This window comes from Cetorhinus maximus, chromosome 4, assembly GCF_964194155.1.
Source record: "Cetorhinus maximus chromosome 4, sCetMax3.hap1.1, whole genome shotgun sequence".
In the NCBI taxonomy this organism is placed as follows: Eukaryota; Metazoa; Chordata; class Chondrichthyes; order Lamniformes; family Cetorhinidae; genus Cetorhinus; species Cetorhinus maximus.
The window spans coordinates 175357094-175383011 of record NC_135882.1 but is presented as its reverse complement, the minus strand read 5'-3'; the positions used below and the strand labels follow the sequence as shown (position 1 = coordinate 175383011).

The following is a 25918-nucleotide window of genomic DNA, read 5'->3' as shown; positions in this document are numbered from 1 at the left end:
CACAGCATTTTCCTGCAGATTCAAGCAAGATTTTTTTAATAAAATCTTTAACTTCAGCCAAACATCAGGAAAAGCATTATTCCCTTTTCCTAACATATCTCCAATAAAGTCAAAATACTGTGGATGCGGGAAATCTTTGATTTAATTCTAATCGCAAATGGACAATCCATCCTCTACTGGAGAAACCATGAATGGATAAGTGGGGCATTCGCCCTCACACCTTCCTCTCCTTCCCAGAAACATGATAGGGTCCCCCTTATCCTCACTTATCACCCCACCAGCCTCCGCATCCAAAGGATCATCCTCCGCCATTTCCGTCAACTCCAGCGTGATGCCACCACCAAACACATCTTCCCTTCAACCCCCCTTGCCCATTCCTCCATCACCCCCTACACCTCAACCCCCTCCCACGGCACCTTCCCATGCAACCACAGAAGGTGCAACACCTGCCCCTTTATTTACCCCCTCCTCACTGACCAAGGGCCCAAACACTCCTTTCAGGTGAAGCAGCATTTCACTTGCACTTCCCTCAACTTAGTCTACTGCATTCGCTGCTCCCAATGCGGTTTCCTCTACATTGGAGAGCCCAAACGCAGACTGGGTAACCACTTTGCGGAACACCTTCCGTCTGTCCACAAGCATGACCCAGACCTCCCTGTCGCTTGCCATTTCAACACACCACCCTGCTCTCATGCCCACATGTCTGTCCTTGGTTTGCTGCATTGTTCCAGTGAAGCTCAACGCAAACTGGAGGAACAGCACCTCATCTTCCGACCAGGCACTTTACAGCCTTCCGGACTGAATATTGAGTTCAACAACTTTAGATCATGAACTCTCTCCTCCATCCCCACCCCCTTTCCGATCCCCCCCTTTTTTCCAATAACTTATATATATTTTTCTTTTCCCACCTATTTCCATTATTTTTAAATGTATTTTCATCCATTATTTTATCTCTACCTTTTAGCCTATTTCGATCCCTTCCCCTTACCCGACCCCCACTAGGGCAATCTGTACCTTGCTCGTCCTGCTTTCTACCCTTAACGTCACCTATTAGCACATTTCTTAGCGAATATCACCACGGTCAACGTCTCTTTGTCCTTTTGCCTGTGACATCTTTTGGTTATCTCCACCTATCACTGGCCCTCTATCCAGCTCTACCTGTCCCACCCCCCCCACCCCCTCAACCAGCTTATATTTCACCTCTTTTCTATATTTCCTCAGTTCTGCTGAAGAGTCATACGGACTCGAAACGTTAACTGTGCTCCTCTCCACAGATGCTGTCAGACCTGCTGAGTTTTTCCAGCTATTTTTATTTTTATTTTTGCAATGGGTAAGTGGTCACTGTTGGAAGTGAATGAGGTTGGCTGCTGGCCGCTGTATCAGTTTGGCTGGGTGGCTACAGTCTTCAGGCGGAAGTCGTCAGGCGGTGGGGTCGTGACCTGTGACGCGTCGTGAATACGCTCTACTCGCTGTGTGGAGCTGGGTGGGCGGGGCTGCTACTCCCCGCACATGCGCATTGGATGCAGGAAGAGGCCCAGCTGGAGCACTTGTTACAGAACTTGCAGCAAAAGCATTGGAGGCGCCTCAGCTCCCCAGTGAATGGCTGGAGGCGGAAACAAACTGCTCAATGAATGAATGGCCGAGGCTGAGGACGAAAACCTTCAGAAGCAAGTGAGTAATTCACCCCGGGGGGAGAAACTGGGGACAGGGATCTGAAACAGAAAGACTTGCATTTCTGTAGCACCGCTCACATCCTCAGGATGTTCCAAAGCTCTTCACAGCCAAAGAACTTATTGAAGGGTCGCCTCTGCTGTAATGCAGGAAATGTGGCAGCCAGTTTGTACAAGTCAGCTCCCCCAAACAGCAGTGCGATGATGACTGGATAACCTGTTGAGAGATAAGTATTGGTTAGGACAACAGCGATGTCTCCCCTGCACTTCTTCAAAATACTGGATGCAGTATCTTTCTTATTCACTTGAGAGGGAAGGCAGGACCTCAGTTTTCAACATTGCATCTGAAAGACATCATCTCTAATAGTGCGGCACTCCCTCAGCACTGACCCTCGGACAGTGCGGCGCTCCTTCGGTACCGACCCTCGGACAGTGCGGCGCTCCTTCGGTACCGACCCTCGGACAGTGCGGCGCTCCTTCGGTACCGACCCTCGGACAGTGTGGCGCTCCTTCGGTACTGACCCTTGGACAGTGCGGCGCTCCTTCGGTACTGACCCTCCGACAGCGCGGCGCTCCCTCAGCGCCGACCCTCCGACAGCGCGGCGCTCCCTCGGCGCCGACCCTCCGACAGAGCGGCGCTCCCTCGGCGCCGACCCTCCGACAGCGCGGTGCTCCCTCGGCGCCGACCCTCCGACAGCGCGGCGCTCCCTCGGCGCCGACCCTCCGACAGCGCGGCGCTCCCTCTGTGCCTTATTTGGAGCATCAGCCTATATTTCTGTGCTGTAAGTGGAACTCGAATGTGTTCTGATTCAGAGGTGCAATGCTATGCACTGAGAGGCAGCAAACACCGTGTGTGTGACACATGCTGAATGAAATCCTCTCAAATCTGTGAGGCTCTGCAAGAAGACTGGGTGTGAGTTTGAATGTGATCGAAGATTTTGAACAGGGAGTACGTGAAATCAAGAAATGTAAGTGCCCAGAATTTGTTGAAACAATAACAGCCTGTGAATGACATAATCTGTTTTTCATACACAAATTATCTAGCCGTTTATGATGTGGATGAGATGTCCCATCAATTGAAAATTATCACAAGTTGCGGCATATTTGTGACGATTCACTGTTAGCCTCGTGGAGACGGCAGCTCACCCACAACCTTTCATCATGTTCCAGAATCGGAAAATTAATTGCCCATTAAACTCATCACAGAAAGTTACGTCTGGTACTTAACAGTGTACATACACTTTTAATGGTGTGATAATTGTGAACCATCGTCAATCAACCTCTCTGGCCCGGAAAACAAATGTGGAGACTCATTCCTTCAGTTAGTGAATTGTGAGAAATTTTAAAAATGTTAAATTATAAATTCTATTTTTTCCTTACTTTTCGTTTTAGTTTATTTTCTCTTAATCTAATCTTTCTTTCCCCCTCTTTATTTCTCTTTCTTACTTGACTCTTATTCGCCCGTTGTTCTCCTGTTTCTTTCTCAATCCTTAAATCTCATTGGTCGAGGGATGGACTGTTGGTGCCGTTGTTCACCGAAGCCCCAGTTGCCCTGTTGCCCCTCACTGCACCGTTACCAGCCCACACTTCCGGCAACTTTGCATGCAAAATAATTTCAGACCCTAAATGTACACGAATCTAACTGCTGCCAAATCTGGGGCAATATCCCCTTCTCTGAATATACCAGGTGTGTGTTGGTAGAAAGCTGGGTTAGAAATTTTAGCCTAAGTTGCATTATGTTTAAATAACCTTGCATTGGTTCACGACAAAATTCTTTTTTCCATCAGATCGATGAGATAGAAGCACTGTCATCGATCTACGAAGATGAATGGTGTGTCATTGACGAGGCTGCAAGAATATTTTGTATTAGGATTGTGGATGAATTAGATCACCCCAAATGGACAATTTGTTTGCAGGTACAGCGCTCGCTCAAGATGCTGCCCTCTCTGCTCTATCCTTGCTAAGCAAAGGCAAAACTCCCAACACGCACCAGACACTGGTCACATGCTGAGTTGGTAGCAGATACTGCATCATTGAATACATTTGAGGCTGGGACAGATAGATTTTTTGATCTCTCAGGGAATTAAGGAATATGGGGAGTGGGTGGGAAGGTGGAGTTGAAGCCCACGATCAGTCAGGATTGTATTGAGTAGCAGAGCAGGCTCAATGTGGTCAACTCCTGCTCCTGTTTCTTATGTTCTATGTTCTTACCCTGTTACTTTCAACAGCAACAACGTGCATTTATATAGCACCTTTTAACGTAGTTAAAATATACCCTAAGGCACTTCACAGAGGCGATTATCAAACAAACTGTGACACTGAACCACATAAGAAATGTTAAGATAATGACCAAAAGCTTGGCCAAAGAGGTTGGTTTTAAGGAGCGTCTTAAAGGAGGAGAGAGAGGCGGAGAGGTTTAGGGAGGGAATTCCAGAGCTTAGGGTCCAGGGAGCTGAAGACGCAGCCGCCAATGGTGGAGCAGTTAAAATCAGGGATGTACATGATTCCAGAATTCGAGGAGTGCAGAGACCTCGGAGATTTGTCAGGCTGGATGAGGTTACAGAGGCAGGGAGGGACAGAACTGCGGAGAGGTTTTAAAATCAAGTTGTTGCTGGACAGGGGACCAGTGTAGGTCAGTAAATACAATGGGTGAATGGGATTTGGTTCACGTTAGGGACAGGGGCAGCAGAAGTTTGGTTGACTACACATACGAACATTTGAAATAGGAGCAGGAGTAGGCCATTCAGTCCCTGGGGCCTGTCCGCCATTCAATAAGATCATGGCTGATCTGTTTGTGTTTCGAATTCCACATTCCCATCTAACCCCAATAACATTTAATTCCCTTCCCTAACAAGAATCTATCTACCTCTGTCTTAAAAATATTCAGTGACCCCGCCTCCACCACCTTCTGAGGCAGAGAGTTCCAAAGTCGCACAACCCTCTGAGAGAAAAAAATTCTCCTCATCTCTGTCCTCAAAGGGTGACCCCTAATTTTAAAACAATTCCCCCTAGTTCTGGACTCACCCACAAGAGGAAACATCCTTTCCACGCCCGCTCTGTTGAGACCGTTCAGGATCTTGTATTCTTCACCCCTCACTCTTCTAAACTCCAGTGGAAACAAGCCCAGTCTGTCCAACCTTTCCTCATAAGACAACCCGCTCATTCCAGGTACCAACCTAGTAAACCTCCCCTGAACCACCTCCAAGTGTATTCCAGATCCTAATCACTTGCTGCGTGAGAAGCTTTTCCTGGTGTTGCCATTGTTTCTCTCTCCAGTCACCCCAAACCAGTGTCTCCTGGTTCCTGATCTCCCCCTCCCCACCCAGCAATGGGAACAGCCGCTTCCCATTGACTCTGCCCAAACCCCTTACAACTCAAACATGTCGATCAAATCTCCCCTTAACCTTCTCAAACACAGATGCATTAAAGGGAAAGTTGCATCAGAACGAAACATGAGGGAGAACGAAACAGGTCATGCTGATAAGGTGGTATGAGGCTACGATTGACATGTACACCAACATCAAATAAAATCAGAAAATGCTGGAAAAACTCAGCAGGTCTGACAGCATCTGTGGAGAGAGAAACAGAGTGAATGTTTCGTGTCCGTATGACTCTCCTTCAGAGTTGGACACTGATATTGACCAGTTGGACCAAATGGTGAGTTTCTGTGCTGTAGATTTCATATAATTCTGTGTAAAACTAATCTGTATAATCAATGTTTCTGTTCTTTGCTGTCTAGGTGGTGCTTCCTCCTGAATACCCAATAACTGCTCCACCTGTCTATCAGTTAAAGTAAGCAATGAACCTTCTTTTGTGCATTTATGTAATCTTGAATATTGCTGAAAAGAGAGACATGTTGCTGAAGCTTTTCGTCTTGCACTCATCAGGAAAAGCACAAGAATACCGAATTTCAAACGGTCATAACTTATACTAAGGGAGAAAAGGGTGCTGATTGGTTTGCAAGTGAACTCAGATTGGCTTGGTGTTGTCATGGAGAAAGCGATGTGGCACTTTAGGCTCCTCACGTTCCCGGGTGATTCAAAAAAAAGGTGCAAAGTTTGAACATATTCCTTTTGTTTTCAGAGAAGGGGTCGCTATGTATGAACGTATGTCACCTCTAGCAAGTGTAAATGAGCCACGTTATGGGTTTGACTGTTTGTCTTAAATTAGCGCACTCCGGATTGTTCAGCAAGTGCTGCCCAATTGCGGAACCACCTTTATCAATTGACTTTTTGTTAGTTTCAGAAACATGTCTCTTTTTAGCAATCTTAATCCCATTTTCATCCCAACATGTTAAGTCTTTGCAATTTTTAACATCCTCTACTGAGGCCACTGACTGGCCCTGTTGACAGGGATTAAGATATGAGATGGTACCAAATTTAGGCACAGTTCCAGAAAATGCTGGAACTCCAGTGCACCTGAAAAGAGGCTGAGTTTGGTGATCCTGGGTTAGAGGGCAAGGTGCTGAGTCCCAGGAGGAGTGCGGTGACGATGTTCCTCTCTTATTTGGACCTGAGCAGAAACAATGATTACAGTTGTCTTTGCATTAAATGCTCTGTTTTACAATTAACCTTGTTTAACCGAATTAAACCTTGAACAAAATTAAAAATACCCGGAAAAACTCAGCAGGTCTGACAGCATCTGCGGAGAGGAACACAGTTAATGTTTCGAGTCCGTATGACTCTTCAACAGAACTAAGGAAAATGAGAAAACCTTGAACTGCAAGCTATTCTGGAGAAAAACCACTTGCCTTTTTAAGAAAAATGATAAGGTAAAGCAGTTGGTGAAATCAGATAATTATTGCCTGAGATCAGATGGATCCTGAGTTAAATTCTAGGACAATCTGTTTAAAGATGTGACTGTAGTGCTCCAGAAAGCAGCACTATTGGGAGACAAAAGTATTTTGGCAATTTAAGTGAACAGGCTCATTCATTTTTGCACGTGTACTATAAAGATAGCATTCCTCGTTCCTCTTATCTTCTAAAAACCACATTGAAGAGCTGAAATTTCTGTCTTTATCTTTCTCCTGGCCCCGTTTATCAGCACTCGAAGAAGGACCTTAGTAACGTGACTCAGCAGACTGATGGTGCGATGGAGTTCACATTCAGTTGCTCCCGGCTTTTTCGGGAGCGCAATGAATGTCGATTTACTTAAGCCTTCTGGGATCTGCCTCTGCCACACTCTCAGGCAGAGCGTTCCAGATCCTAACCAATCACTGCATGGGAAAGCTTTTCCTGCTGTTGTCGTTGCTTCCCATGCAAATCAGCCTAAGCCAGTGTCTCCTGGTTCCTGATTCCCCCCCCACCCCCTACAACAATGGGAACAGCCCCCGCCTCCCCCCCCCTTCCCCCATTGACTCAGCCCAGGCCACGCACAACTCCAAACATGGGCATCAGTCTTTTCAAACATTAGATACATTTAAGGGGAAGTTGGAAAAGCACATGAGGGAGAAAGAAACAGGTCATGCCGGGTCCTGATGGACTTCATCCTAGGGTCTTAAAAGAGGTGGCTAATGAGACAGTAGATGCATTGATGTTCATTTTCCAAAATTTGATAGATTCTGGAAAGGTTCCATCAGGCTGGAAAGTAGCAAATAAAACCCCGCTATTCAAGGAGGGAGGAAGGCTGAAGAGAGGAAACTATAGGCCAGTTAGCTTGACGTCTGTCATGGGGAAGGTGTTAGATTCGATTATGATGGAGGTCATAGCTCGGCACTTAGAGAAACTCAAGGTAATCGGGAAGAGTCAGCACGGTTTTGTGAAAGGGAAATAATGTTTAACCAATTCATTGAAGTTCTTTGAAGGAGTAACATGCGCGGTGGATAAAGGGGAACCTGTAGACGTGCTGCACTTGGATTTCCAGAAGGCATTTGATAAGGTGACACAGCAAATGTTATTGGGGAAAATAAAACTCATGGTGTAGGGGGTAACATATTAGCAGGGATAGAATATTGGCTGGCTGGCAGAAAACAGAGAGTATGTATAAATGGGTCTTTTTCGGATTGGCAGGATGTGACGAGTGGAGTCCCACAGGGATCTGTGCTGGGGCCTCAACTTTTTACAATTTACATCAATTACTTAAATGTAGGGAGTGAAGACCTGGTAGCTAAATTTGTAGATGATACAAAGATAATTAGGAAAGTATATTGTGAAGGGGACATGAGTAGTTTGCAGACAGGTATAGATAGGTTGAGTGAGTGGGAAAAGATCTGGCAGATGGAGTTTAATGTGGGAAAATGTGAAGTGGTTCACTTTGGCAGGAAGAATAAAAAAGCAGAGTATTACTTAAATGGAGAATGGCTGCAGAATTCTGAGGTGCAGAGGGATCTGGGTGTTCTAGTACATGAGTCACAAAAAGTTAGTATACAGGTACAGCAAATAATTAAGAAGGTTAATGGAATGCTGCCCTTTATTACGAAAGGAATTGAAGATAAAAGTAAAGATGTTATGCTTCAGTTACACAGGGCACTGGTGAGACCGCACCTCGAATACTGTGTGCAGTTTTGGTCTCCTTATTTAAAGGAAGGAGGTAAATGCATTGGAGGCGGTTCAAAGGAGGTTTACTAGATTGATATCAGGAATGAGTGAGTTGTCTTATGAGGAAAGGTTGGACTTGTTTCTACTGGAGTTTAGAAGAGTGAGGGGTGATTTGATTGAAGTATATAAGACCCTGAATGGTCTCAACAGGGCGGGCGTAGAAAAGATGTTTCCTCTTGTGGGTGAGCCCAGAACTAGGGGGGCACTGTTTTAAAATTAGGGGTCGCCCTTTGAGGACGGAGATGAGGAGAATTTTTTCCTCTGAGGGTTGTGTGACTTTGGAACTCTCTGCGGGGTCATTGAATATTTTTAAGGCAGAGGCAGATAGATTCTTGTTAGGCAAGGGAATCAAAGGTTATTAGGGGTAGGTGGGAATGTGCAATTTGGAACACCAACAGATCAGCCATGATCTTATTGAATGGCAGAGGAGGCTCGAAGGGCCGAATAGCCAACTTCTGCTCATATTTCATCTGGGCCTTCGGCTTTATTGTTTCTCATCTTTATTGGGAACAAAGTGCAACCGTAAAAGTCGAGAACAATCTAAGCGATTTTGTGAAGATCAAAAGAGTGGTCAGGTAGGGATGCATTTTCTCAGTTTGCATAGTGAAAGTATTCTTAGAGAGACCGAAGACCTTGGTGGATTATTAGTTTGAGGTTATAACTTTAATAATATAAAATATGGCGACTGTGAAGAGAAACTGCGAAAGATTTTGGACAGAGTCGTGAGTGAAAGTGAGAAGGAATAAATGGCAAGAAAACATAATGTCTGGTAGTGTTGAGAAAGAAAGTCTTACCTGAATGTAAGGTCACGGTGAAGAATGAGGGGGTCACAAGGTAGACAAATTTTGCCACCTAGGAAGTATGTTAACATCGGACAGAAAGTGCGACCAGGAAGTAAGGCGAAGGATTGGAATGACCAAAGATGCACTTCAAAATACAAAAAAAAAGTTATGATCAACTCAAAATTAGCCCTGAAAACAAAGCTGAGAATCTTGGAGTGCTACGTCACACCAATGTTGACATAGGAAGCGAGTGTTTGATGATCATTGAAGTCGTGCAAGGAAGAATTGAAGCTGCAGAGTTGTGGTTTTTGAGGTGAATAATGAAGATATTCTGGACAAGTCACATTACCAATGAAGAGGTGCTTCTAAAATCTGACACCAAAAGAACTATTCTGACCAAGGTCAGGAAAAGAGAGTTGGAATTTTTTAGGCACATAATAAGAAATACATACGACCAAGGAGCAGGAGTAGGTCATTCAGCCCTTCGAGCCTGCTCCGCCATTTAATAAGATATTGGCTGATCTGATAGCAACCTCAAATCTGCATCCCGCCTACCCCCGATAACCTATCACCCCTTTGCTTAGCAAGAACCTATCCACCTCTGCCTTAAAAACATTCAAAGACTCTGCTTCTACCGTCTTTTCAGGAAGAGAGTTCCAAAGACTCACAACCCTCTGAGAGAAAAAATTTCGTCTCATCTCTGTTTTAAATGGGCGACCCATTTCTAAACAGTGACCCCTAGTTCTAGGTTCTCCCACAAGAGGAAACGTCCTTTTCACATCCACCCTGTCAAGACCCCTCAGAATCTTATATGTTTCAATCAAGCTGCCTCTTACTTGTTATGGAACAGCTGATGGTAAATGCTGAGCTGCTCAAATCCCAAAGGGAAACTTGAAACAATTGCCACAACTGTTTCACAATTTGTATGTATTTTGAGATGTGTGCCTTGAATTCAGTAGTAATAAGACCGCCGATTCTTACATAGGTTTCTTACAAAACTAAATTAAACCTTTATTAATAGAAGAAATGATTTGAACCACATACATAGCTCTACAAATTACTACTATGATAATTTCTAAATCCCCTAGTTCATCTAACTCCCAGTGGCACTTTCATTAAGGCATCAGTAAGACACACAGATTTTAAAAGACTCAGGCAAAGAAACACGATACCCTGAACAATCCAATTCAGAGTGAGTTTTCTTAACTTCAGCTCTATATGGACAGCAACTTAAGCCTTAAAGGCTGAAGACTTTTCACACTTGTTTTAGATCTTAGAATGCCTGCCCTTACACATAGCCTTCACTCCTTTATACATATTTTCCCCCTTGAATGCAAATTCCCATTGTTTCACTGCGCCTTTGGACTTTTCCTTTCTAATAATAAAATCTATCATAGTACCAATTTTACCAGTAATCTTTGGGAAAAATAAACACACTGTTTCATAACTTCTCCTGGCTAGGCGAAACACTTCACCCCTCCTTTGAATTCAAGCTAGTCTGGTTTATTTAAAAATGCAAATGTTCCCTTTATACCTTTGTTTACCTACTTAACATTTCAAACCTAACTTATCTTCTGTTACATCTCAAAGCCTTCAGACCAGCTGCCTTTAATTCAATTATCTCACTCTCTCTCTCACACACACACACATACCTATGACTCTACTTTACAATAAATTCCAATAAGATTATAAAAATTATTCTATCTTCCTGACATACTCTTCTAAACTCCAGCGGACACAAGCCTGGCCTGTCCAACCTTTCCTCATAAGACAACCGGCCCATTCTCGGTATTAGTTACGGTGAGGTTGTATAAGACATTGGTGAGGCCAACTTTGGAGTATTGTGTGCAGTCCTGGTCGCCTAACTACAGGAAGGATATCAGTAAGATTGAGAGAGTGCAGAGAAGATTTACTAGGATGTTGCCGGGTCTTCAGGAGTTGAGTTACAGGGAAAGATTAAACAGGTTAGGACTTTAGTCCTTGGAGCCTAGAAGGATGAGGGGAGATTTGATAGAAGTTTACAAAATTGTGAGGGGTATAGACAGAGTAAATGCGAGTAGGCTCTTTCCACTTAGATTAGGAGAGATAAACACGAGAGGACATGGCTTTAGGGTTCAAGGGGAAAGGTTTAGGGGGAACATTAGGAGGAAACTTCTTCACTCAGAGAGTGGTGAGAGTGTGGAACGAGCTACCATCTGACATGGTAAATGCGGGCTCACTCTTAAGTTTTAAGAATAAATTAGATAGATACATGGATGGGAGAGGTCTGGAGGGTTATGGACTGGGTGCAGGTCAATGGGATTAGTGGAATAATATTTCGGCACAGACTAGAAGGGCCGAATGGCCTGTTTTCTGTGCTCTAGTGTTCTATGGTTCTATAGTCTGGTAAACCTTATCTGAACTGCTCCCATAAGACCATAAGACATAGGAGCAGAAATTAGGCCATTCGGCCCATCGAGTCTGCTCCGCCATTCAATCATGGCTGATAAGTTTCTCAACCCCATTCTCCCGCCTTCTACCCGTAACCTTTGACGCATTTACATCTTCCTTAAATAAGGTGACCAATACTGTACACAGTACTCCGGATGTGGTCTCACTTGTGCTCTGTATAACTAAAGCATAACCTCCCTACTTTTGTATTCCATTCCCCTCACAATAAATGCTAACATTCTATTATCATGATTTAGAAAGTCTGATGTTGATGGGAAAGATCGATGGTAAAAGAGACCGAGATAGACAAAGAATGACCTTTCGAAAGAGGGTTGCAAACTGTATGAATATACCACCCACAAAGATGATTCACGCCTTTAGAGCAAGATTAACATGGAGGTCCATAATCGCCCTCGTAGGGCATGGTACCTGAAGAGAGAGAGAGAAATGGATAGGATAGGGACAATGAGACCTCGGGACAGGAAGCAAGTGGAAGAACGTAAGAAACAGGAGCAGAAGTAGTCCATTTGGCCCATTGAACCTTCTCCATTTAATAGGAATGTGGCTGAGCTGATTGTGGCTTTAATTCCACTTTGCTTTCTAACCCCATATCCCTTGCCGCTCTGTCTAACTCAGCCTTGAATATAGTCAATGACCCAGCCTCCACTGCTCTCTGGGGAAGAGAATTCCAAACACTAGCGACCTCTGAGAGAGGAAATTCCTCCTCATCTCCGTCTTAAATGGGAGACCCCATTATATTTAAACTGTGCCCCTTGGTTCTAGATTCCACCTCAAGGGGAAACAACCTCTCAGCATCTACCCTGTCAAGTGCCCTCAGAACCTTACATGTTTCAATAAGATCATCTCCCATTCTTCTGAACTCCAGTGAGTTTAGGCCCAAAAACTGCTCAAGCCTTTCCTCATAAGACAAACCCTTCATCCTAGGAATCAGCCTAGTGAACCTTCTCTGAACTGCTTCCAATGCAAGTATATCCCTCCTTAAGTAGGGGGACTAAAACTGTGCACAAAGCACCAATGCCCTGTACGGTTTTAGGAAGGCTTCACTACTTTTGCACTCTGTCCCCCTTGGAATAGAGGCAGTGGACAGGATGACTGCTCAGGCTGCAGGCAGTGAGCAATGTCACCAGGCCCGGGTGAAAACCCGCGCTGGTTATTGGGCGCACGCCAATGAGGTCAGCGGCAGGGGAGACTGAGCATGCTCCAGCAGACACAGTGAATGCCAAGTGCGCATGTATAAGTGTTCCTGGTCGATCGGCATCAAGGCTGACAGTGAAATAGAAAAGGCTCTTTGCCAGAACTTGCAAATGGAAGGTAAGGGAGACTGTTCTAACTGGACTGAACAAAACTCAAGGCCAGAGCAGGAGAGATGAACAGGGTGAAGTAGAATCAGGAATTGCTGGGGTTAAAGAAAGAAACGCTTTACATTTCTACAGCACCTTTCATGATCTCCCGATGTCCCAAAGCGCTTTACAGCCAATGAAGTACTTTGCCAATGCAGTCACTGTTGTAATGTAGGAAACGTGGCAGCCAATTTCTGCACAGCAAGATCACACACAAGCAACGACATGTTAATGACTAAGCCATTTGTTTTAATAATGTTGGTTGAGGGATAAATATTTACCAGGACCACCAAAGGCAACACCGCTACTCCTCTTCGAAATATTGCCGCGGAGTCTCAGACGTCCGCCTGAGGGAGCAAACAGGGCTTTGGTTTATCGTGTCTCAAACAAAAGACTGACCCTCGGACAGTGCGGTGCTCCCCCAGCACTGGCCCTCCAGCTGCGCGGCGCTTCCTCGGCGCTGGCCCTCCAGCCGCACGGCGCTCCCCCAGCGCTGTCCCTCCAGCCGTGCGGTGCTCCCCCGGCGCTGGCCCTCCAGCCGTGCGGTGCTCCCCCAGCGCTGGCCCTCCAGCCGTGCGGTGCTCCCCCAGCGCTGGTCCTCCAGCCGCATGGCGCTCCCCCAGCGCTGATCCTTCAGCTGCATGGCGCTCCATCGGCACTGGCCCTCCAACCGTGCGGTGCTCCCCCAGCGCTGGCCCTCCAGCCGTGCGCCGCTTCCTCAGCGCTGGCCCTCCAGCCGTGCGCCGCTTCCTCAGCGCTGGCCCTCCAGCCGCGCGGCGTTTCCTCGGCGCTGGCCCTCCAGCCGCGCGGCGTTTCCTCGGCGCTGGCCCTCCAGCCGCGCGGCGTTTCCTCGGCGCTGGCCCTCCAGCCGCGCGACGTTTCCTCGGCGCTGGCCCTCCAGCCGCGCGACGTTTCCTCGGCGCTGGTCCTCCAGCCGCGTGGCACTCCCCCAGCGCTGCTCTGCAAGTGTCAGCCTCGCCACAAATTATGCTTTTGAAAAGTTAAAGAGATGAAAATGTTCGGTTGTTAGACTCAGTTCTTCTTAGTGGGGCACTGAAGAATATTCCAAAATACACAAGTAATGTCGCAAAAAATGCACTTTATAATTTTTGCCCACATCTTACAAACAATTCCAAAATGGAAGAGGACAAAGGAGAAGGCGAGTGGAATAAATGGGTGGGAAATAGTAGAGCCAGCACAAGCCAGAATCACACAGGGAATGCAGAGTGCCAGAGGAGGTAGATGAGACATGTACCTGGTATGCTGAGTGTATTGTAATCGACTCTTCTGATTGGGTGGGAACCCACCATTACGACCTGGGGAAATGGCCATTGTTGTGGGCAGGAACTGCTTTAGGCAATTGGTCTTCTGAACCAGTGTAAAAGCTCCGTGGGTACTCGGGTGTAAAGCAATTATGGGCGCAACTCACTAGCAGTAAAATATCCGCGATCTTCAACATTATTTTATCCGATAGCCTGAAGAGAGAGAGAGAAGTAGATAGGAAAGGGGCAATGAGACTTTGAGACAGGAAGCAAGTGGAAGAATGTAAGAAACAGGAGCAGAAGTAGTCCATTCGGCCCATCTGGATTTCACCGATGCCTGCGTGGAACTTGTGCAGGAACCTTTCTTTGAAGTCTGTCTGTCACAAGTTGCCTCTTGTACATATTCCTGGAGGGCTCATTCTGTGACATCCCACCTCCAAATGCCCCTCCCCTCCCCTCCCTCCACTCCTGCACTCCCTCTTGGCCACCCATCACCTGCATCGTCATGGTGACCTGCCATCCCATAGCCAATCAGAAAGTGAGCAGGCTCTCCATTAACCCAAACGGATGATTTTTGATTGCCTTGGTTTTTTCCACCTCCAAACTTTTTTTTTATAAATAATGAACAAAAGTGTTCCAAGTGAAATACTTGTTAGTGCCCCACTAATCTTTCTTTGCCTCCCTGTTTTTATGTGCGTGGCAGTATGGGTACAATTAATCTTTAATTCCTAGACATTTCAGGAGAATCCCGGAGATTAAGCCACCTGGAAGTTCCCCTCCAAGTCACTCACCATCCTGACTTGGGAAATATATTGGCCGTTCCTTCACTGTCGCTGGGTCAAAATCCTGGAACTCCCTCCCTAACAGCACTGTGGATGTACCTACACCACATGGACTGCAGAGGCTCAAGAAGGCAGCTCACCACCACCTTCTCAAGGGCAACTAGGGATAGCTAGTGACACCCACATCCTGTGAACAAAAAATTAAAAAGTCACATTTGAAAGATGATGACCCAACATCAAACAAACTTTATTTTAATATAAAAGCAAAATACTGCGGATGCTGGAAATCTGAAATAAATCCAGGAAGTGCTGGAAAAGCTCAGCAAGTCTGGCAGCGTCTGAGGAGAGAGAAACTGAGTTAACGTTTCGAGTCTGTATGAGCCGCCTTCAGAGCTAAAGAGAAGTAAAAATGTGATAGATTTTATATTGTTTAAGAAGGTGCGGAGCAGGTGGAATGAGATAGAAGGTGAGGGATAGGTGAGGGCTAAGGAGATTGACAAAGATGTCATGGACACGAGACAAAGGGAGTGTTAATGGTAGTGGTAAAGATTAAAGAAGGTGCTGATAGTGGCGTAAAGGTAAGACAGAAGAATGTGTTAATAGCAGAACAAGGGTCAGTAATCGTGAAAGAACAACATGAAAGCAAGTGACAAATGGGCCTATGGGGCCGGTGGGGATGGTGTTGGGGAAAAGGGCTAACGAAATGAACAAATCATTAAATAAGTAAATAAAAATTGGATTAAAAAAGGAGTAAAGAGAGAGGAGAGAGTTCATGATCTAAAGTTGTTGAATTCAATATTCAGTCCGGAAGGCTGTAAAGTGCCTAGTCGGAAGATGAGGTGCTGTTCCTCCAGTTTGCGTTGAGCTTCACTGGAACAATGCAGCAGGCCAAAGATGAACATGTGGGCATGAGAGCAGGGTGGAGTGTTGAAATGACAAGCGACAGGGAGGTCTGGCTCATGCTCGTGGACTGAGAGAAGGTGTTCCACAAAGCGGTCACCCAGTCTGCGTTTGGTCTCTCCAATGTAGAGGAGAACATATTGGGAGCAGTGGACCAAATGTAAGGAGGTGCAAGTGAAACGTGTTTGGGCCCTTGGACGGTGAGGAAGGAGGAGGTAAAGGGGTAAGTTTTGCACCTTCTGCGATTGCGCGGGAAGGTGCCTTGGGAACTTTATTTTAATTAGTTTTAGGTAAAAATTTCAGCACAGAAACATGCGATTTGTCTTTTTAATTGCTTGCTGCACTTGCAAAGAGAGTAACCTCCATTTTAAACTCTTTGTTATATTGAACCAAGGAAACAATTCTTTTATGTCGCGTTGAAGGTTTTGAATGACATTTATTTGATTTCAGTGCTCCATGGCTGAGAGGACAGGAACGCATATCACTTTCAAACAGCTTGGAGGAAATCTATCTGTAAGTTGATTTGATGATCTCAAGGCAAATATAAATTCAAATAGCGCATTTGTGTCTGCAAATAATCATGTTTTTGTAATAAAGGAACAAAGGAAGAGTCATCATTTATCTGAAACTTTTCACAACCTCATGATGTCCCAAAAGCCTTACAGCCAATGAAGTACTTCTAAAGTGTAGGCGCTGTTATAATGTAGGAAATTGCAGCAGCCAATTTGCACACAGCAAGCTCCCACAGACAGCAATATGGAAATGACCAGGCAATCTGCTTTTGTAATGTTGGTTCAGGGATAAATATTGACCAGGACACTGGGGAAACTTCCATGCCCCTTTTCGAATAGTGCCATGGGGTCTGGTGCGTCCACCTGAGAGGCTAAACAGGGCCTTGGGTTTAAAGTGTGAAGCATGAGTACCGGTATAGGCTAGGAACATCAGCCTAGATTCTGTGAACTGGTGTCTAGAATGGGGCTTGTACCCCGAGGAGAGTGTGCTACCCGCTGACCCGCTTGTTACAGTACTTGTGCTCTTTTCTTTTATAAACCAGAGCCCTCCAGCTATTGACACTGATGTCTAGTTTTACACCTTGATTCACTAATGTCCTTTAAGGAAGGAAATCTGCCGTCTTTACCTGGCCTGGCCTACATGTGACTCCAGACTCCCGGCAAGCTGGTCAACTCTTAATTGCCACCCCCCCCCCTCAAAATGACCTAGCAAGCCACTCAGTTGTGATCAAGAAGGCTCTTGATCCAGGAGCTCCCCAAGAAGACTCATCACCACCACCAGCTTAAGGGGAATTAGGGATGGGCAATAAATGCTGGCCTTGACGGTGACATCCCATCCATGAATTAAAACTGATATATATTGTATCGTGATGGCGTCTGTCCATCTCGGGGAGACGATGGACTGCACCCAGGGCGTATGTAATTCTGGATTGAATGTGGTCTGTAGAGGCCGATTTGTGAGTGGCTGTCCCTTCCGCGGTTGGCACAGATGAATAGTGTGGCTTGAGCGGTCGACTGATGTTTTTTCCCCTTCTGTTGGCCTCTCTTTTCCGCCATTTGATCATTTTTGTCCTTTGCTTTTCCCACGCCTTTCCTGACTGTTTGTTTCCAGGCGCTCCGGCCATCAGCGAGGACTTCCCATGCATCGACTCCCATCCCAGTCAATTTGAGGTTTCTCTTGAAGCCATCCTTGTATCGCAGACGTGGGTGACCAGTTAGTTCCGTGCCAATAGCAAGCTCACCATAGAACATGTCTTTAGGGATGCCGCCGTCATCCATTCGGCACACATGACCAAGCCAACTCAGTCCTGCTGACTCAGAGGCCAAACATGCTGGGGATCCCTGGGGATTCCATATGTGGCACTCTGTCTTGCCAGAAGATGCCCAATCATTCATCTGAGGCAGCGGAGGAGTAAGCTGTTCAACCGCTTTTCTTGGTTTGCATAACTAATGCTTCTCTATTGTAAAGGAGCATACTGAGAACACAAGCCACACATAGAGCTTTGTATTTTCACTTAATTTGCTGTTGGCCCACTCTTGAGAGTGAGGTTGTCAATGTTGATGGAAGTGGACTCTCCAAGTCCTGGCCCGTAACTGGCCTTCCTGATGCTGATCGTCAGTCCAATCTCCTTGCTGGCCTGGGAGAACCAGTCTACAAGCTGCTGCAAGTGAACTTCAGTATGGGATGCCAGCACAGCATCAAGAGCAAACAGCAACTCTTGCACTAGGACATTACACTCTTTGGTCTTGGTGCACAGTCTTGCCAATTTGAATAGCTTACCTCATCTGAGTCCCTAAAAGCGTATAGTTAGCAGCATGGAGAAAAATATGGCAAAGAGAGTTGGCGCCAGTACACAGCCCTGCTTTACCCTGATGCTGATTTTGCAAGTGTCTAATGCTGCTCCATTGTAATTGATGAAGCTGTGCATGTTCTTGTGGAAAGTAGAAATGATGCCCAGGAGTCCAGGTGGGCAGCCTATTTTCCACAGCAGTTTAAAGAGTCCGTCTCTGCTGACAAAGTCGAAGGCCTTGGTGAGGTCTATGAAAGCAATGCAGAATGGTCTGTGCTGTTCATGGCTCTCCTGTAACTGCTGAATTGAGAAAACCATGTCAACTGTCAGTCTGTCAAGCTCTGAAGCCGCACTGAGACTCAGGGTAGATGCTTAATGCCAGGGTCTGCAATCTGGTCAGGGAAACACACGCAAAGACCTTCCCTACAATATTTAACACGGAGATGGGGCCAGTAACTGTTGCAGTCACCGCGAGGAGTGGTTACTGTCCCTGGGTCCTCGTTTTACCCGCTCTTCGAGGTGCTGGTTACATAGATATAAGATCCTTGAGAGCTGCCGTCAGTGGCGCTTGCATCCAATCCTGTGGATCAAATGGGAGGACCGCCGGGCTAATGCGAGCATCCTCCATGAAGCTGCGTCTACCAGCATCGAAACCCTGCTCCTGCGGAACCAACTCCGATGGACAGGCCATTGCGTCCGGATGCCCGAAACCCACCTCCCTAGGCAGGTTCTCTTCTCGCAGCTCCCCATTGGCCAACAATCAAAGGGCGGCCAAAGGAAAAGCTATAAGGATACGCTCAAGGCTGCCCTAAAGCAACAGAGGCGTTAACACCACTGACTGGGAGGAGAATGCTGCCGATCACCTCGGGCATGGCATCACCGGGTCCACCGAGGTGCAAGCCACATCGAGGCTCAGCGGCTCGACAGCGAGGTGGAATGGAGGTGGCAGAGGAAGGAGAAGGAAGCCAACCTGAGGCTGCGATTTCCACTCCCCTGCACAATGACGCCATAGAGTCATAGCCATAGAGTTTTGCAGCACAGAAACAGGCCCTTTGGCCCATCGTGTCCCTGTCGTCCATCATGCACTTATCTACTCTAATCCCATTTTCTAGCACTTGGCCGGTAGCCCTGTACGCTATGCCATTCCTAGTGCTCATCTAAATACTTCTTAAATGTTGTGAAGGTTCCTGCCTCTACCACCCCATCAGGCAGTGAGTTCCAGATTCCAACCACCCTCTGGTTGAAATCTCAGTCCTAAATTCTTAAAAATTCGTTCTTAGGATGTGGGCATCGCTGGCTGGGCCAGCATTTATTGCCCATCCCTTGAGAACTGAGTGGCTTGCTAGGACTTTTTGGAGTCAACCACATTGCTGTGGGTCTGGAGTCACATGTAGGGCCAGACCAGGTAAGGACGGCAGATTTCCTTCCCTAAAGGGCATTAGTGAACCAGATGGGTTTTTACAACAATCGACAGTGGTTTCATCATTAGACTTTTAATTCCAGAATTTTTATCGAATTTAAATTCGCCATCATGGCGGGATTTGAACCCAGATTTCCAGAGCATTACCCTGGGTGTCTGGAGTACTAGTCTGGTGACAATACCACTACTCCACCACCTCCCCTTAAATGGCCTACCCTGTATCCTGAGACTGTGACCCCTTGTTCTAGACACCCCCAACCAGAGGAAATATCATCCTTGCATCCAGTCTGCCCAGACCTGTCACAGGTTTATACACAGGTTTCAATGAGATCCCCTCTTCTAAACTCCACTGAATACAGGCCTAGTGGACCCAATCCCTCCTCACGCGACAATCCTGCCAATGTGGGAATCAGTCTGGTGAACCTTCACTGCACTCCGTCTATGGCGAGCATATCCTTTCTTAGGTAAGGAGACCTAAACTGCACACAGTACTCCAGGTGTGGTCTCACCAAGGCCCTGTACAGCTGCAGTAAGACACCCTTGCTCCTGTACTCAAGTCCTCTCGCAATGAGGGTCAGCATACCATTTGGCCTCTTAACTGCTTGCCGCACCTGCGTACTTGCTTTCAGTGATTGGTGTACAAGGACACCCAGGTCCCTTTGTACATCAACATTTCCCAATCTGTCACTATTTAAATAATACTCTGCTATTCTGTTTTTCCTACCAAAGTAGATAACTTCACACTTATACACTTTATACTGCATCTGCCATGCATTTGTCTCTGGGTCCCCATTTCACCCTCACTTCTGGTTGGTTGTTGCTGTCTCTGGGTCCTCCCTTCACTCACTCTTCTAGGTGCTGCTGACTGCCGCTCAATGAGATCACCTTTCATTCTTGTAAACTCCAGAGACTATAGGCCCAATTTACCCTGCCTCTCATCATAGGACAACCACCTCTAGTGAACCTTCGCTGTATCCCCTCCAAGGCCCCACTTCATTAGACATGGAGACCAAAATTGTGCATTGTACTCCAGGGGTGGTCTCGCCAAAGCCCTGTATAATTATAGGAAACTTCCTTACTCTTGTACTCCAGTCCCCTTGCACTGAAGACCAACATGTCATTTGCCTTCCTAGTTGCTTGCTGTACCTGCAGGGAGAGTGAGACAGGCTGGATAGCGCTATGATTGAGCTGGTACAAACGTGATGGGATGAATGGCCTCCTCCTGTTCTATAATATTCTATGATTCTATAATAAAGTTTCAGTTTGTTATTTTTATGCAGGGTGTTTTGATTTGATCAATCTGTTTCAGGGAGAATTCGGGAGAATGTATTCTCTTCCTCTGGGTGGGAAAGATTCGAGATTTTCTCTTGCTGAAATCACAGTCAGCTGATGCAGGTAATCCTGAAATCCCGTTGCATGTCGCTACTGATATTCCGTGACTGTCCTTGCTTGTGTGCTTTAGACCTCGAAGAAAACCATCCTCAGTTTTAATTAATCATTGGGAAGTGGTTTTAATCATCTTTGTTTCTCAACCTCCATGAGTTATGACTATACAACGAGAGGAGGCCGTGATAAACATAAAGAAGCTGGGAATCGTGAGAAGAGAACGTAGACCTTTTGGAACTCGTAGCAGTCAGCGTGTTCCCACCCCTGCAAAACTTGTTATGCATGGTGTCAAGCTTCTTGAGTGTTGTTAGAGCTGCACTCATCCAGACAAGTGGAGAGTATTCCATCACACTCCTGACTTGTGCTTTGTAGATGGTGGACAGGCTTTAGGGAGTCAGGAGGTGAGTTAACTCACCGCAGGATTCCTAGCCTTTGACCTTCTCTTGTAGTCATAGTATTTATATGGCTAGTCCAGTTCAGTTTCTGGTCAATGGTAACCGCAGGATAGTGATAGTGGGGGAATTCAGTGATGGTAATGCCATTGAATGTCAAGGGAGGTGGTCATTGCCTGGCACTTATGTGGTGCGAATGTTACTTGTCACTTGTCAGCCCAAGCCTGGATATTGTCCAGGTCTTGCTACATTTGGACATGGGCTGCTTCAGTATCTGAGGAGTTGCGAATGGTGCTGAACATTGTGCAATCATCAGCGAACATCCCCACTCCTGACCTTATGATGGAAGGAAGGTCATTGATGAAGCAGCTGAAGATGGTTGGGCCGAGGACACTACCCTGAGGAACTCCTGCAGTGATGTCCTGGAGCTGAGATGACTGAACTCCAACAACCACAACCATTTTCCTTTGTGCTAGGTGTCACAAATCTATAGTATATTTTTCATGATATTGTAGACTTACGGGTGTGAGTGTGGTTGGTTCTGTCTGTGTGACTGATTTAATTGAATTGACAGACTGCAAGGTTGTAAATATCAAAAGAATTAGGTGGAAAGCAGACTTTTGAAATGGAGATGGACAAGCGAGGGTGAGGGTTCCGCAGATAAGGTGTGAATGAAATTTGCATTTTTAGATAAGTGAAGGGGTTGTTTGATTTTCAAAGGGATGGTAGGATGTTTAGAACTAACAAGATAAATCGGGCAAGGTTATTATGTTTTTTGTTCCCAATAGGAAAGAGGCCATATTGACAACGTGAAAGATTTTTATATTATTATAAATTCCCGAAGACATGTAGAACAATGGGGTTTTACACATTAAAAAGAGAGAAACATGTATAAAGAAAGATGGAAGGTTATGTGGGGGGTGGCCATATAACATCTTGAAAGACACACAGTGTAAAGCAGCCTTGGGAAAAAGGCTCTAACCACTTTTGCAGAGGTCTGTTGTGCTCCAGTAACTAAAGTCGTGTTAAGAGCCTTTGGCATTCCACTGTCGAGTGGTTGCTGTGGTAATCTTGTTGGATTCCTTATTTAAATTTAAAATCTATTTTGGACTGTTGCCTTGAAAGGGGTGTGTAGCTGGGAGTCAGGATAATTGGGAATTTTGGGACTTGTTGTAATATCAAGTATCAAGTAAACCCCATGTCTGTGTTTGAATTCTTTTCTTTTGTTAATAAATGTTTTAATTTAATATTTAAAATCACTAAAGGCGTAAGCGGACTCAATACTTTTGAATTCAGTGCACAAATCTTCTTGTTATAAAAACAAATTTCAAAACCGTTGTGATAACATGGCCAAGTTTCCCTTGTGGATTTGGTCCGTCTTGCACATATCACCTGCTACATCGTAACATAGGTATGACTCCAACCAGCGGAGAGTTTTCCCCCTGATTCCCATTGACCCCAGTTTTGCTATGGCTCCTTGATGCCTCACTTGATCAAATGCTGCCTTGATGTCAAGGGCAGTCACTCTCACCTCACCTTCGGAGTTCAGCTCAGATGTTTGAGATAAGGCTGTAATGAGGTCAGGAGCTGAGTGGCCCTGGCGGAACCCAAACTGGGCATCAGTGAGCAGGTTATTGCTAAACAAGTGCTGCTTGATAGCACTGTTGATGACCCCTTCCATTACTTTACTGATGATGGAGAGTAGACTGATGGGGCGGTAATTGGCTGGGTTGGATTTGTCCTGCTTTTTGTGGACAGGACATACCTGGACAATTTTCCACATAGACGGGTAGATGCCAGTGTTGTAGCTGTACTGGAACAGCTTGGCTAGGGGCGCGGCAAGTTCTGGAGCACAAGCCTTTGGTACTATTGCTGGAATATTGTCAGGGACAATAGCCTTTGCACTATTCAGTGTCTTCAACCATTTCTTGATAACACGTGGAGTGAATTGAATTGGCTGAACACTGGCATCTGTGATGCTGGGGACCACTGGAGGGGGTTGAGATGGATCATCCACTTGGCACTTTTGGCTGAAGATTGTAGCAAATACTTCAGCCCTAAATGATATATTTATAACATAAGGTATCTTGATATAAATGATATTGATACATATATGTGACATATGTATGTGTGTACATAAATTATAGGAGAAATAAGGAGAAACTGTTTCCACTGGAGGGGTTGGTAACCAGGGGACACAGATTTAAGATTATTGGTAAAAAAGAGCCAGAGGGGGAGATGAGAAATGTTTTTCACGTAGCGAGCTGTTGTGATGTGAATAGGCTGCCTCAAAAAGGAATTGGATAAATACTTGAACAAAAAGAAAAAAAGATGCAAGGCTATGGGGAAAGTGCAGGATAGCTCTTTGAATGAGTCAGCACAAGTACGATGGGCCAAACGACCTCTTTCTGTGCTGTACAATAATAGGTGTTTCAATCAATGGACTTACAGAGCTTGCTTTTCCTATCATCAGATCTGCAAAACATCGTAAAGGCAACTTAAGACATTTGGATAAAATAGCTAATGAGTGTAGGATGTTCAGAGCCCAAAATTGGAAGATTGCGCGGTGCTGAAGGAGTATGTGAACGCTTGCGCAAAAATGTTTGGATCTGAATGGAAAAAAAATCAGTGGCCCGGATTTTGTGTCTCAGATTAACTGTGAGGATATCAATGCTCAATGTTACCAAAGAATGAATTGGACAGTAACTTTCTAAAGTGTAGACTTTGTTTCATTGTCTCTGATGTCTGTTTGACAGTTCCAGAAATACAGAAAACAACAGAAGAGATTGAAGTGAATTATCAAGATGATTATTTCATTGCCTGCCAACCACCTGATCAGCAAGTTACAGTGAATGTGGCTTTTCCTGAAAGCTCAGAAGGTAAGCTATGTAGAGACCTTTGTTCTTTCCAGTGGAGTAGGGGTAGGATACATGCTGCAACAACAACAACAACAACAACTTGCATTTATTTAGCACCTTCAATGTAGCAATATATCCCAGGGTGCTTCACAAGAGTGATATTATCAAACAAAATTTGACACCGAGCCTCATAATGAGATATTGGGAAATGTTGGTCAAAAAGTTAGGTCTTAGGAGGAGAGAACTTGGTCTCTGTTCATCTGCTGCAGAAACTCCTCTCCATGCCTTTGTTACCTCTGGACTTGACTATTCCCAATCCAACTCCTGACCAGCCTCCCAACTTTTTATACATAAACTTGAGCTCATCCAAAACTCTTCTGTCTCTATGCCAATTAGTCCTGTTCACCCATCACTCTTGTGCCCGCTGACCTACATTGTTCCCCAGCCCATCAATGCCTCGATTTTAAAATCCTCATCCTTGTTTTCAAATTGCTCCATGATCTCGCTTCCTCCCTATCTTTGTAACCTCCTCCCACCCCACAACCCGCCAAGATCTCTGCGCTCCTCTGATTCAGGCCCGGTTGAGCATCCCCGATTTTAATCGCTCCACTGGTGGCCGTGCAATCGGCCAGCTGGGCCCTAAGCTCTGGAATTCCCTCCCTAAACCTCTTCCCCCTCCCCTCTCTGCTTCTCTTTCCTCCATTAAAAAGTTCCTTAAAATCCACCTCTCAGAGCAAGCTTTTGGTCACCTGCCCTAAGATCTCCTTATGTGGCTTGATGTCAAATTTTGTTTGATAATGCTCCTGTGAAGTGCCCTGTGACATTTTGCTACATTAAAGGTGCTATATTGTCACGACTCACAGGGGATAGTGTTCTGCAATATCAAGTTCCACTGCTCCCCGAGCAAATGTGAACAGTTTGATCAACCCACCTAACTGTTTAATAGAGGTTAACAGAATACAAGCACCAGGTTTGTAAACTTAATAAGTAAATAACTTTATTGAACAAATTGTCTTTAACCATTGGCAAAAGAAAGAAATATGAACTGCTAATTTCTAACTCCATAACCTAAACCCTCTACCCCTTCTTAAGTCTCCATTAACAGACTCATACAGAGACATAAGACACACAGAAACATGGCTTTTAAAGGTTGGATGAAACAGTTCAATAGCACCAATTCTGGAGTACAGGATTTGATGGGTTGATTTTGATCGATGTCTTCCAAATTCCTTTCAGTTCTTGTTGATGACACGAGGTGGTCTTCCAGCACTTTCAGTATTTAGTTCACTGGTTGAGCACTTGCCTTTCAATGTCTCTGACAGTGATTTTCCCCTTTGCCTCTTGACAGGGGTTTTCAGAGAGAGAGCAGGATACAGAGATATGAGGGGAAAAAAAAACAGCTAGCTATTATTATAGAATTAAAGGAACATTACACACACAGGAGACAGAGGTTTTAGGTCTTTTTTCGTTCAGGCTAGGAGCTATTCTGCTGCACTGCTCTCACACAAGCCCTGGTCACCTGGCCAGGAGCCAATTCAAACATTGTTGCCAGGCAGTTTCCCGTTAGACTGGACTCCTCCTCAACACCATCCTGTCTTTCGTGGAACACTCTGTTCTAGGACAGCAACATTGTATATATCCCTCACACTGTTCCAGTAGACAAGTCTTTCAAACTGCAGCCATTGTAATTTTAATCCACAGACCAACAGAAATAAAAAGATATGTTCTTTACAATATAAATGCAAGTTGTTGTTGTTGAGGATACCATCTTCTGCAAGCTAAAACCTCCCAGAATACTTAACAAATGCGAGATAATACAGCAAAGATGTAGAGTATC

The 25918-nt window shown here is 45.5% G+C and overlaps 1 protein-coding gene across 2 annotated transcripts in view; it reads left to right on the top strand.

The window, feature by feature from the left end:
* Positions 1–1507: 1507 nt before the first annotated feature.
* The window catches only part of impact (impact RWD domain protein), a 73173-nt gene continuing 48762 nt past the window's right edge, over positions 1508–25918 (top strand). For both annotated transcript variants that reach the window (XM_078541165.1, XM_078541164.1), the window contains exons 1-6: positions 1508–1671; positions 3458–3586; positions 5410–5462; positions 16174–16236; positions 20755–20840; positions 23980–24102. In XM_078541165.1, the coding sequence (XP_078397291.1) occupies positions 1636–1671; positions 3458–3586; positions 5410–5462; positions 16174–16236; positions 20755–20840; positions 23980–24102 (490 nt within the window). In that variant the 5' untranslated portion in view covers positions 1508–1635. The remainder of the gene's footprint in view (positions 1672–3457; positions 3587–5409; positions 5463–16173; positions 16237–20754; positions 20841–23979; positions 24103–25918) is intronic.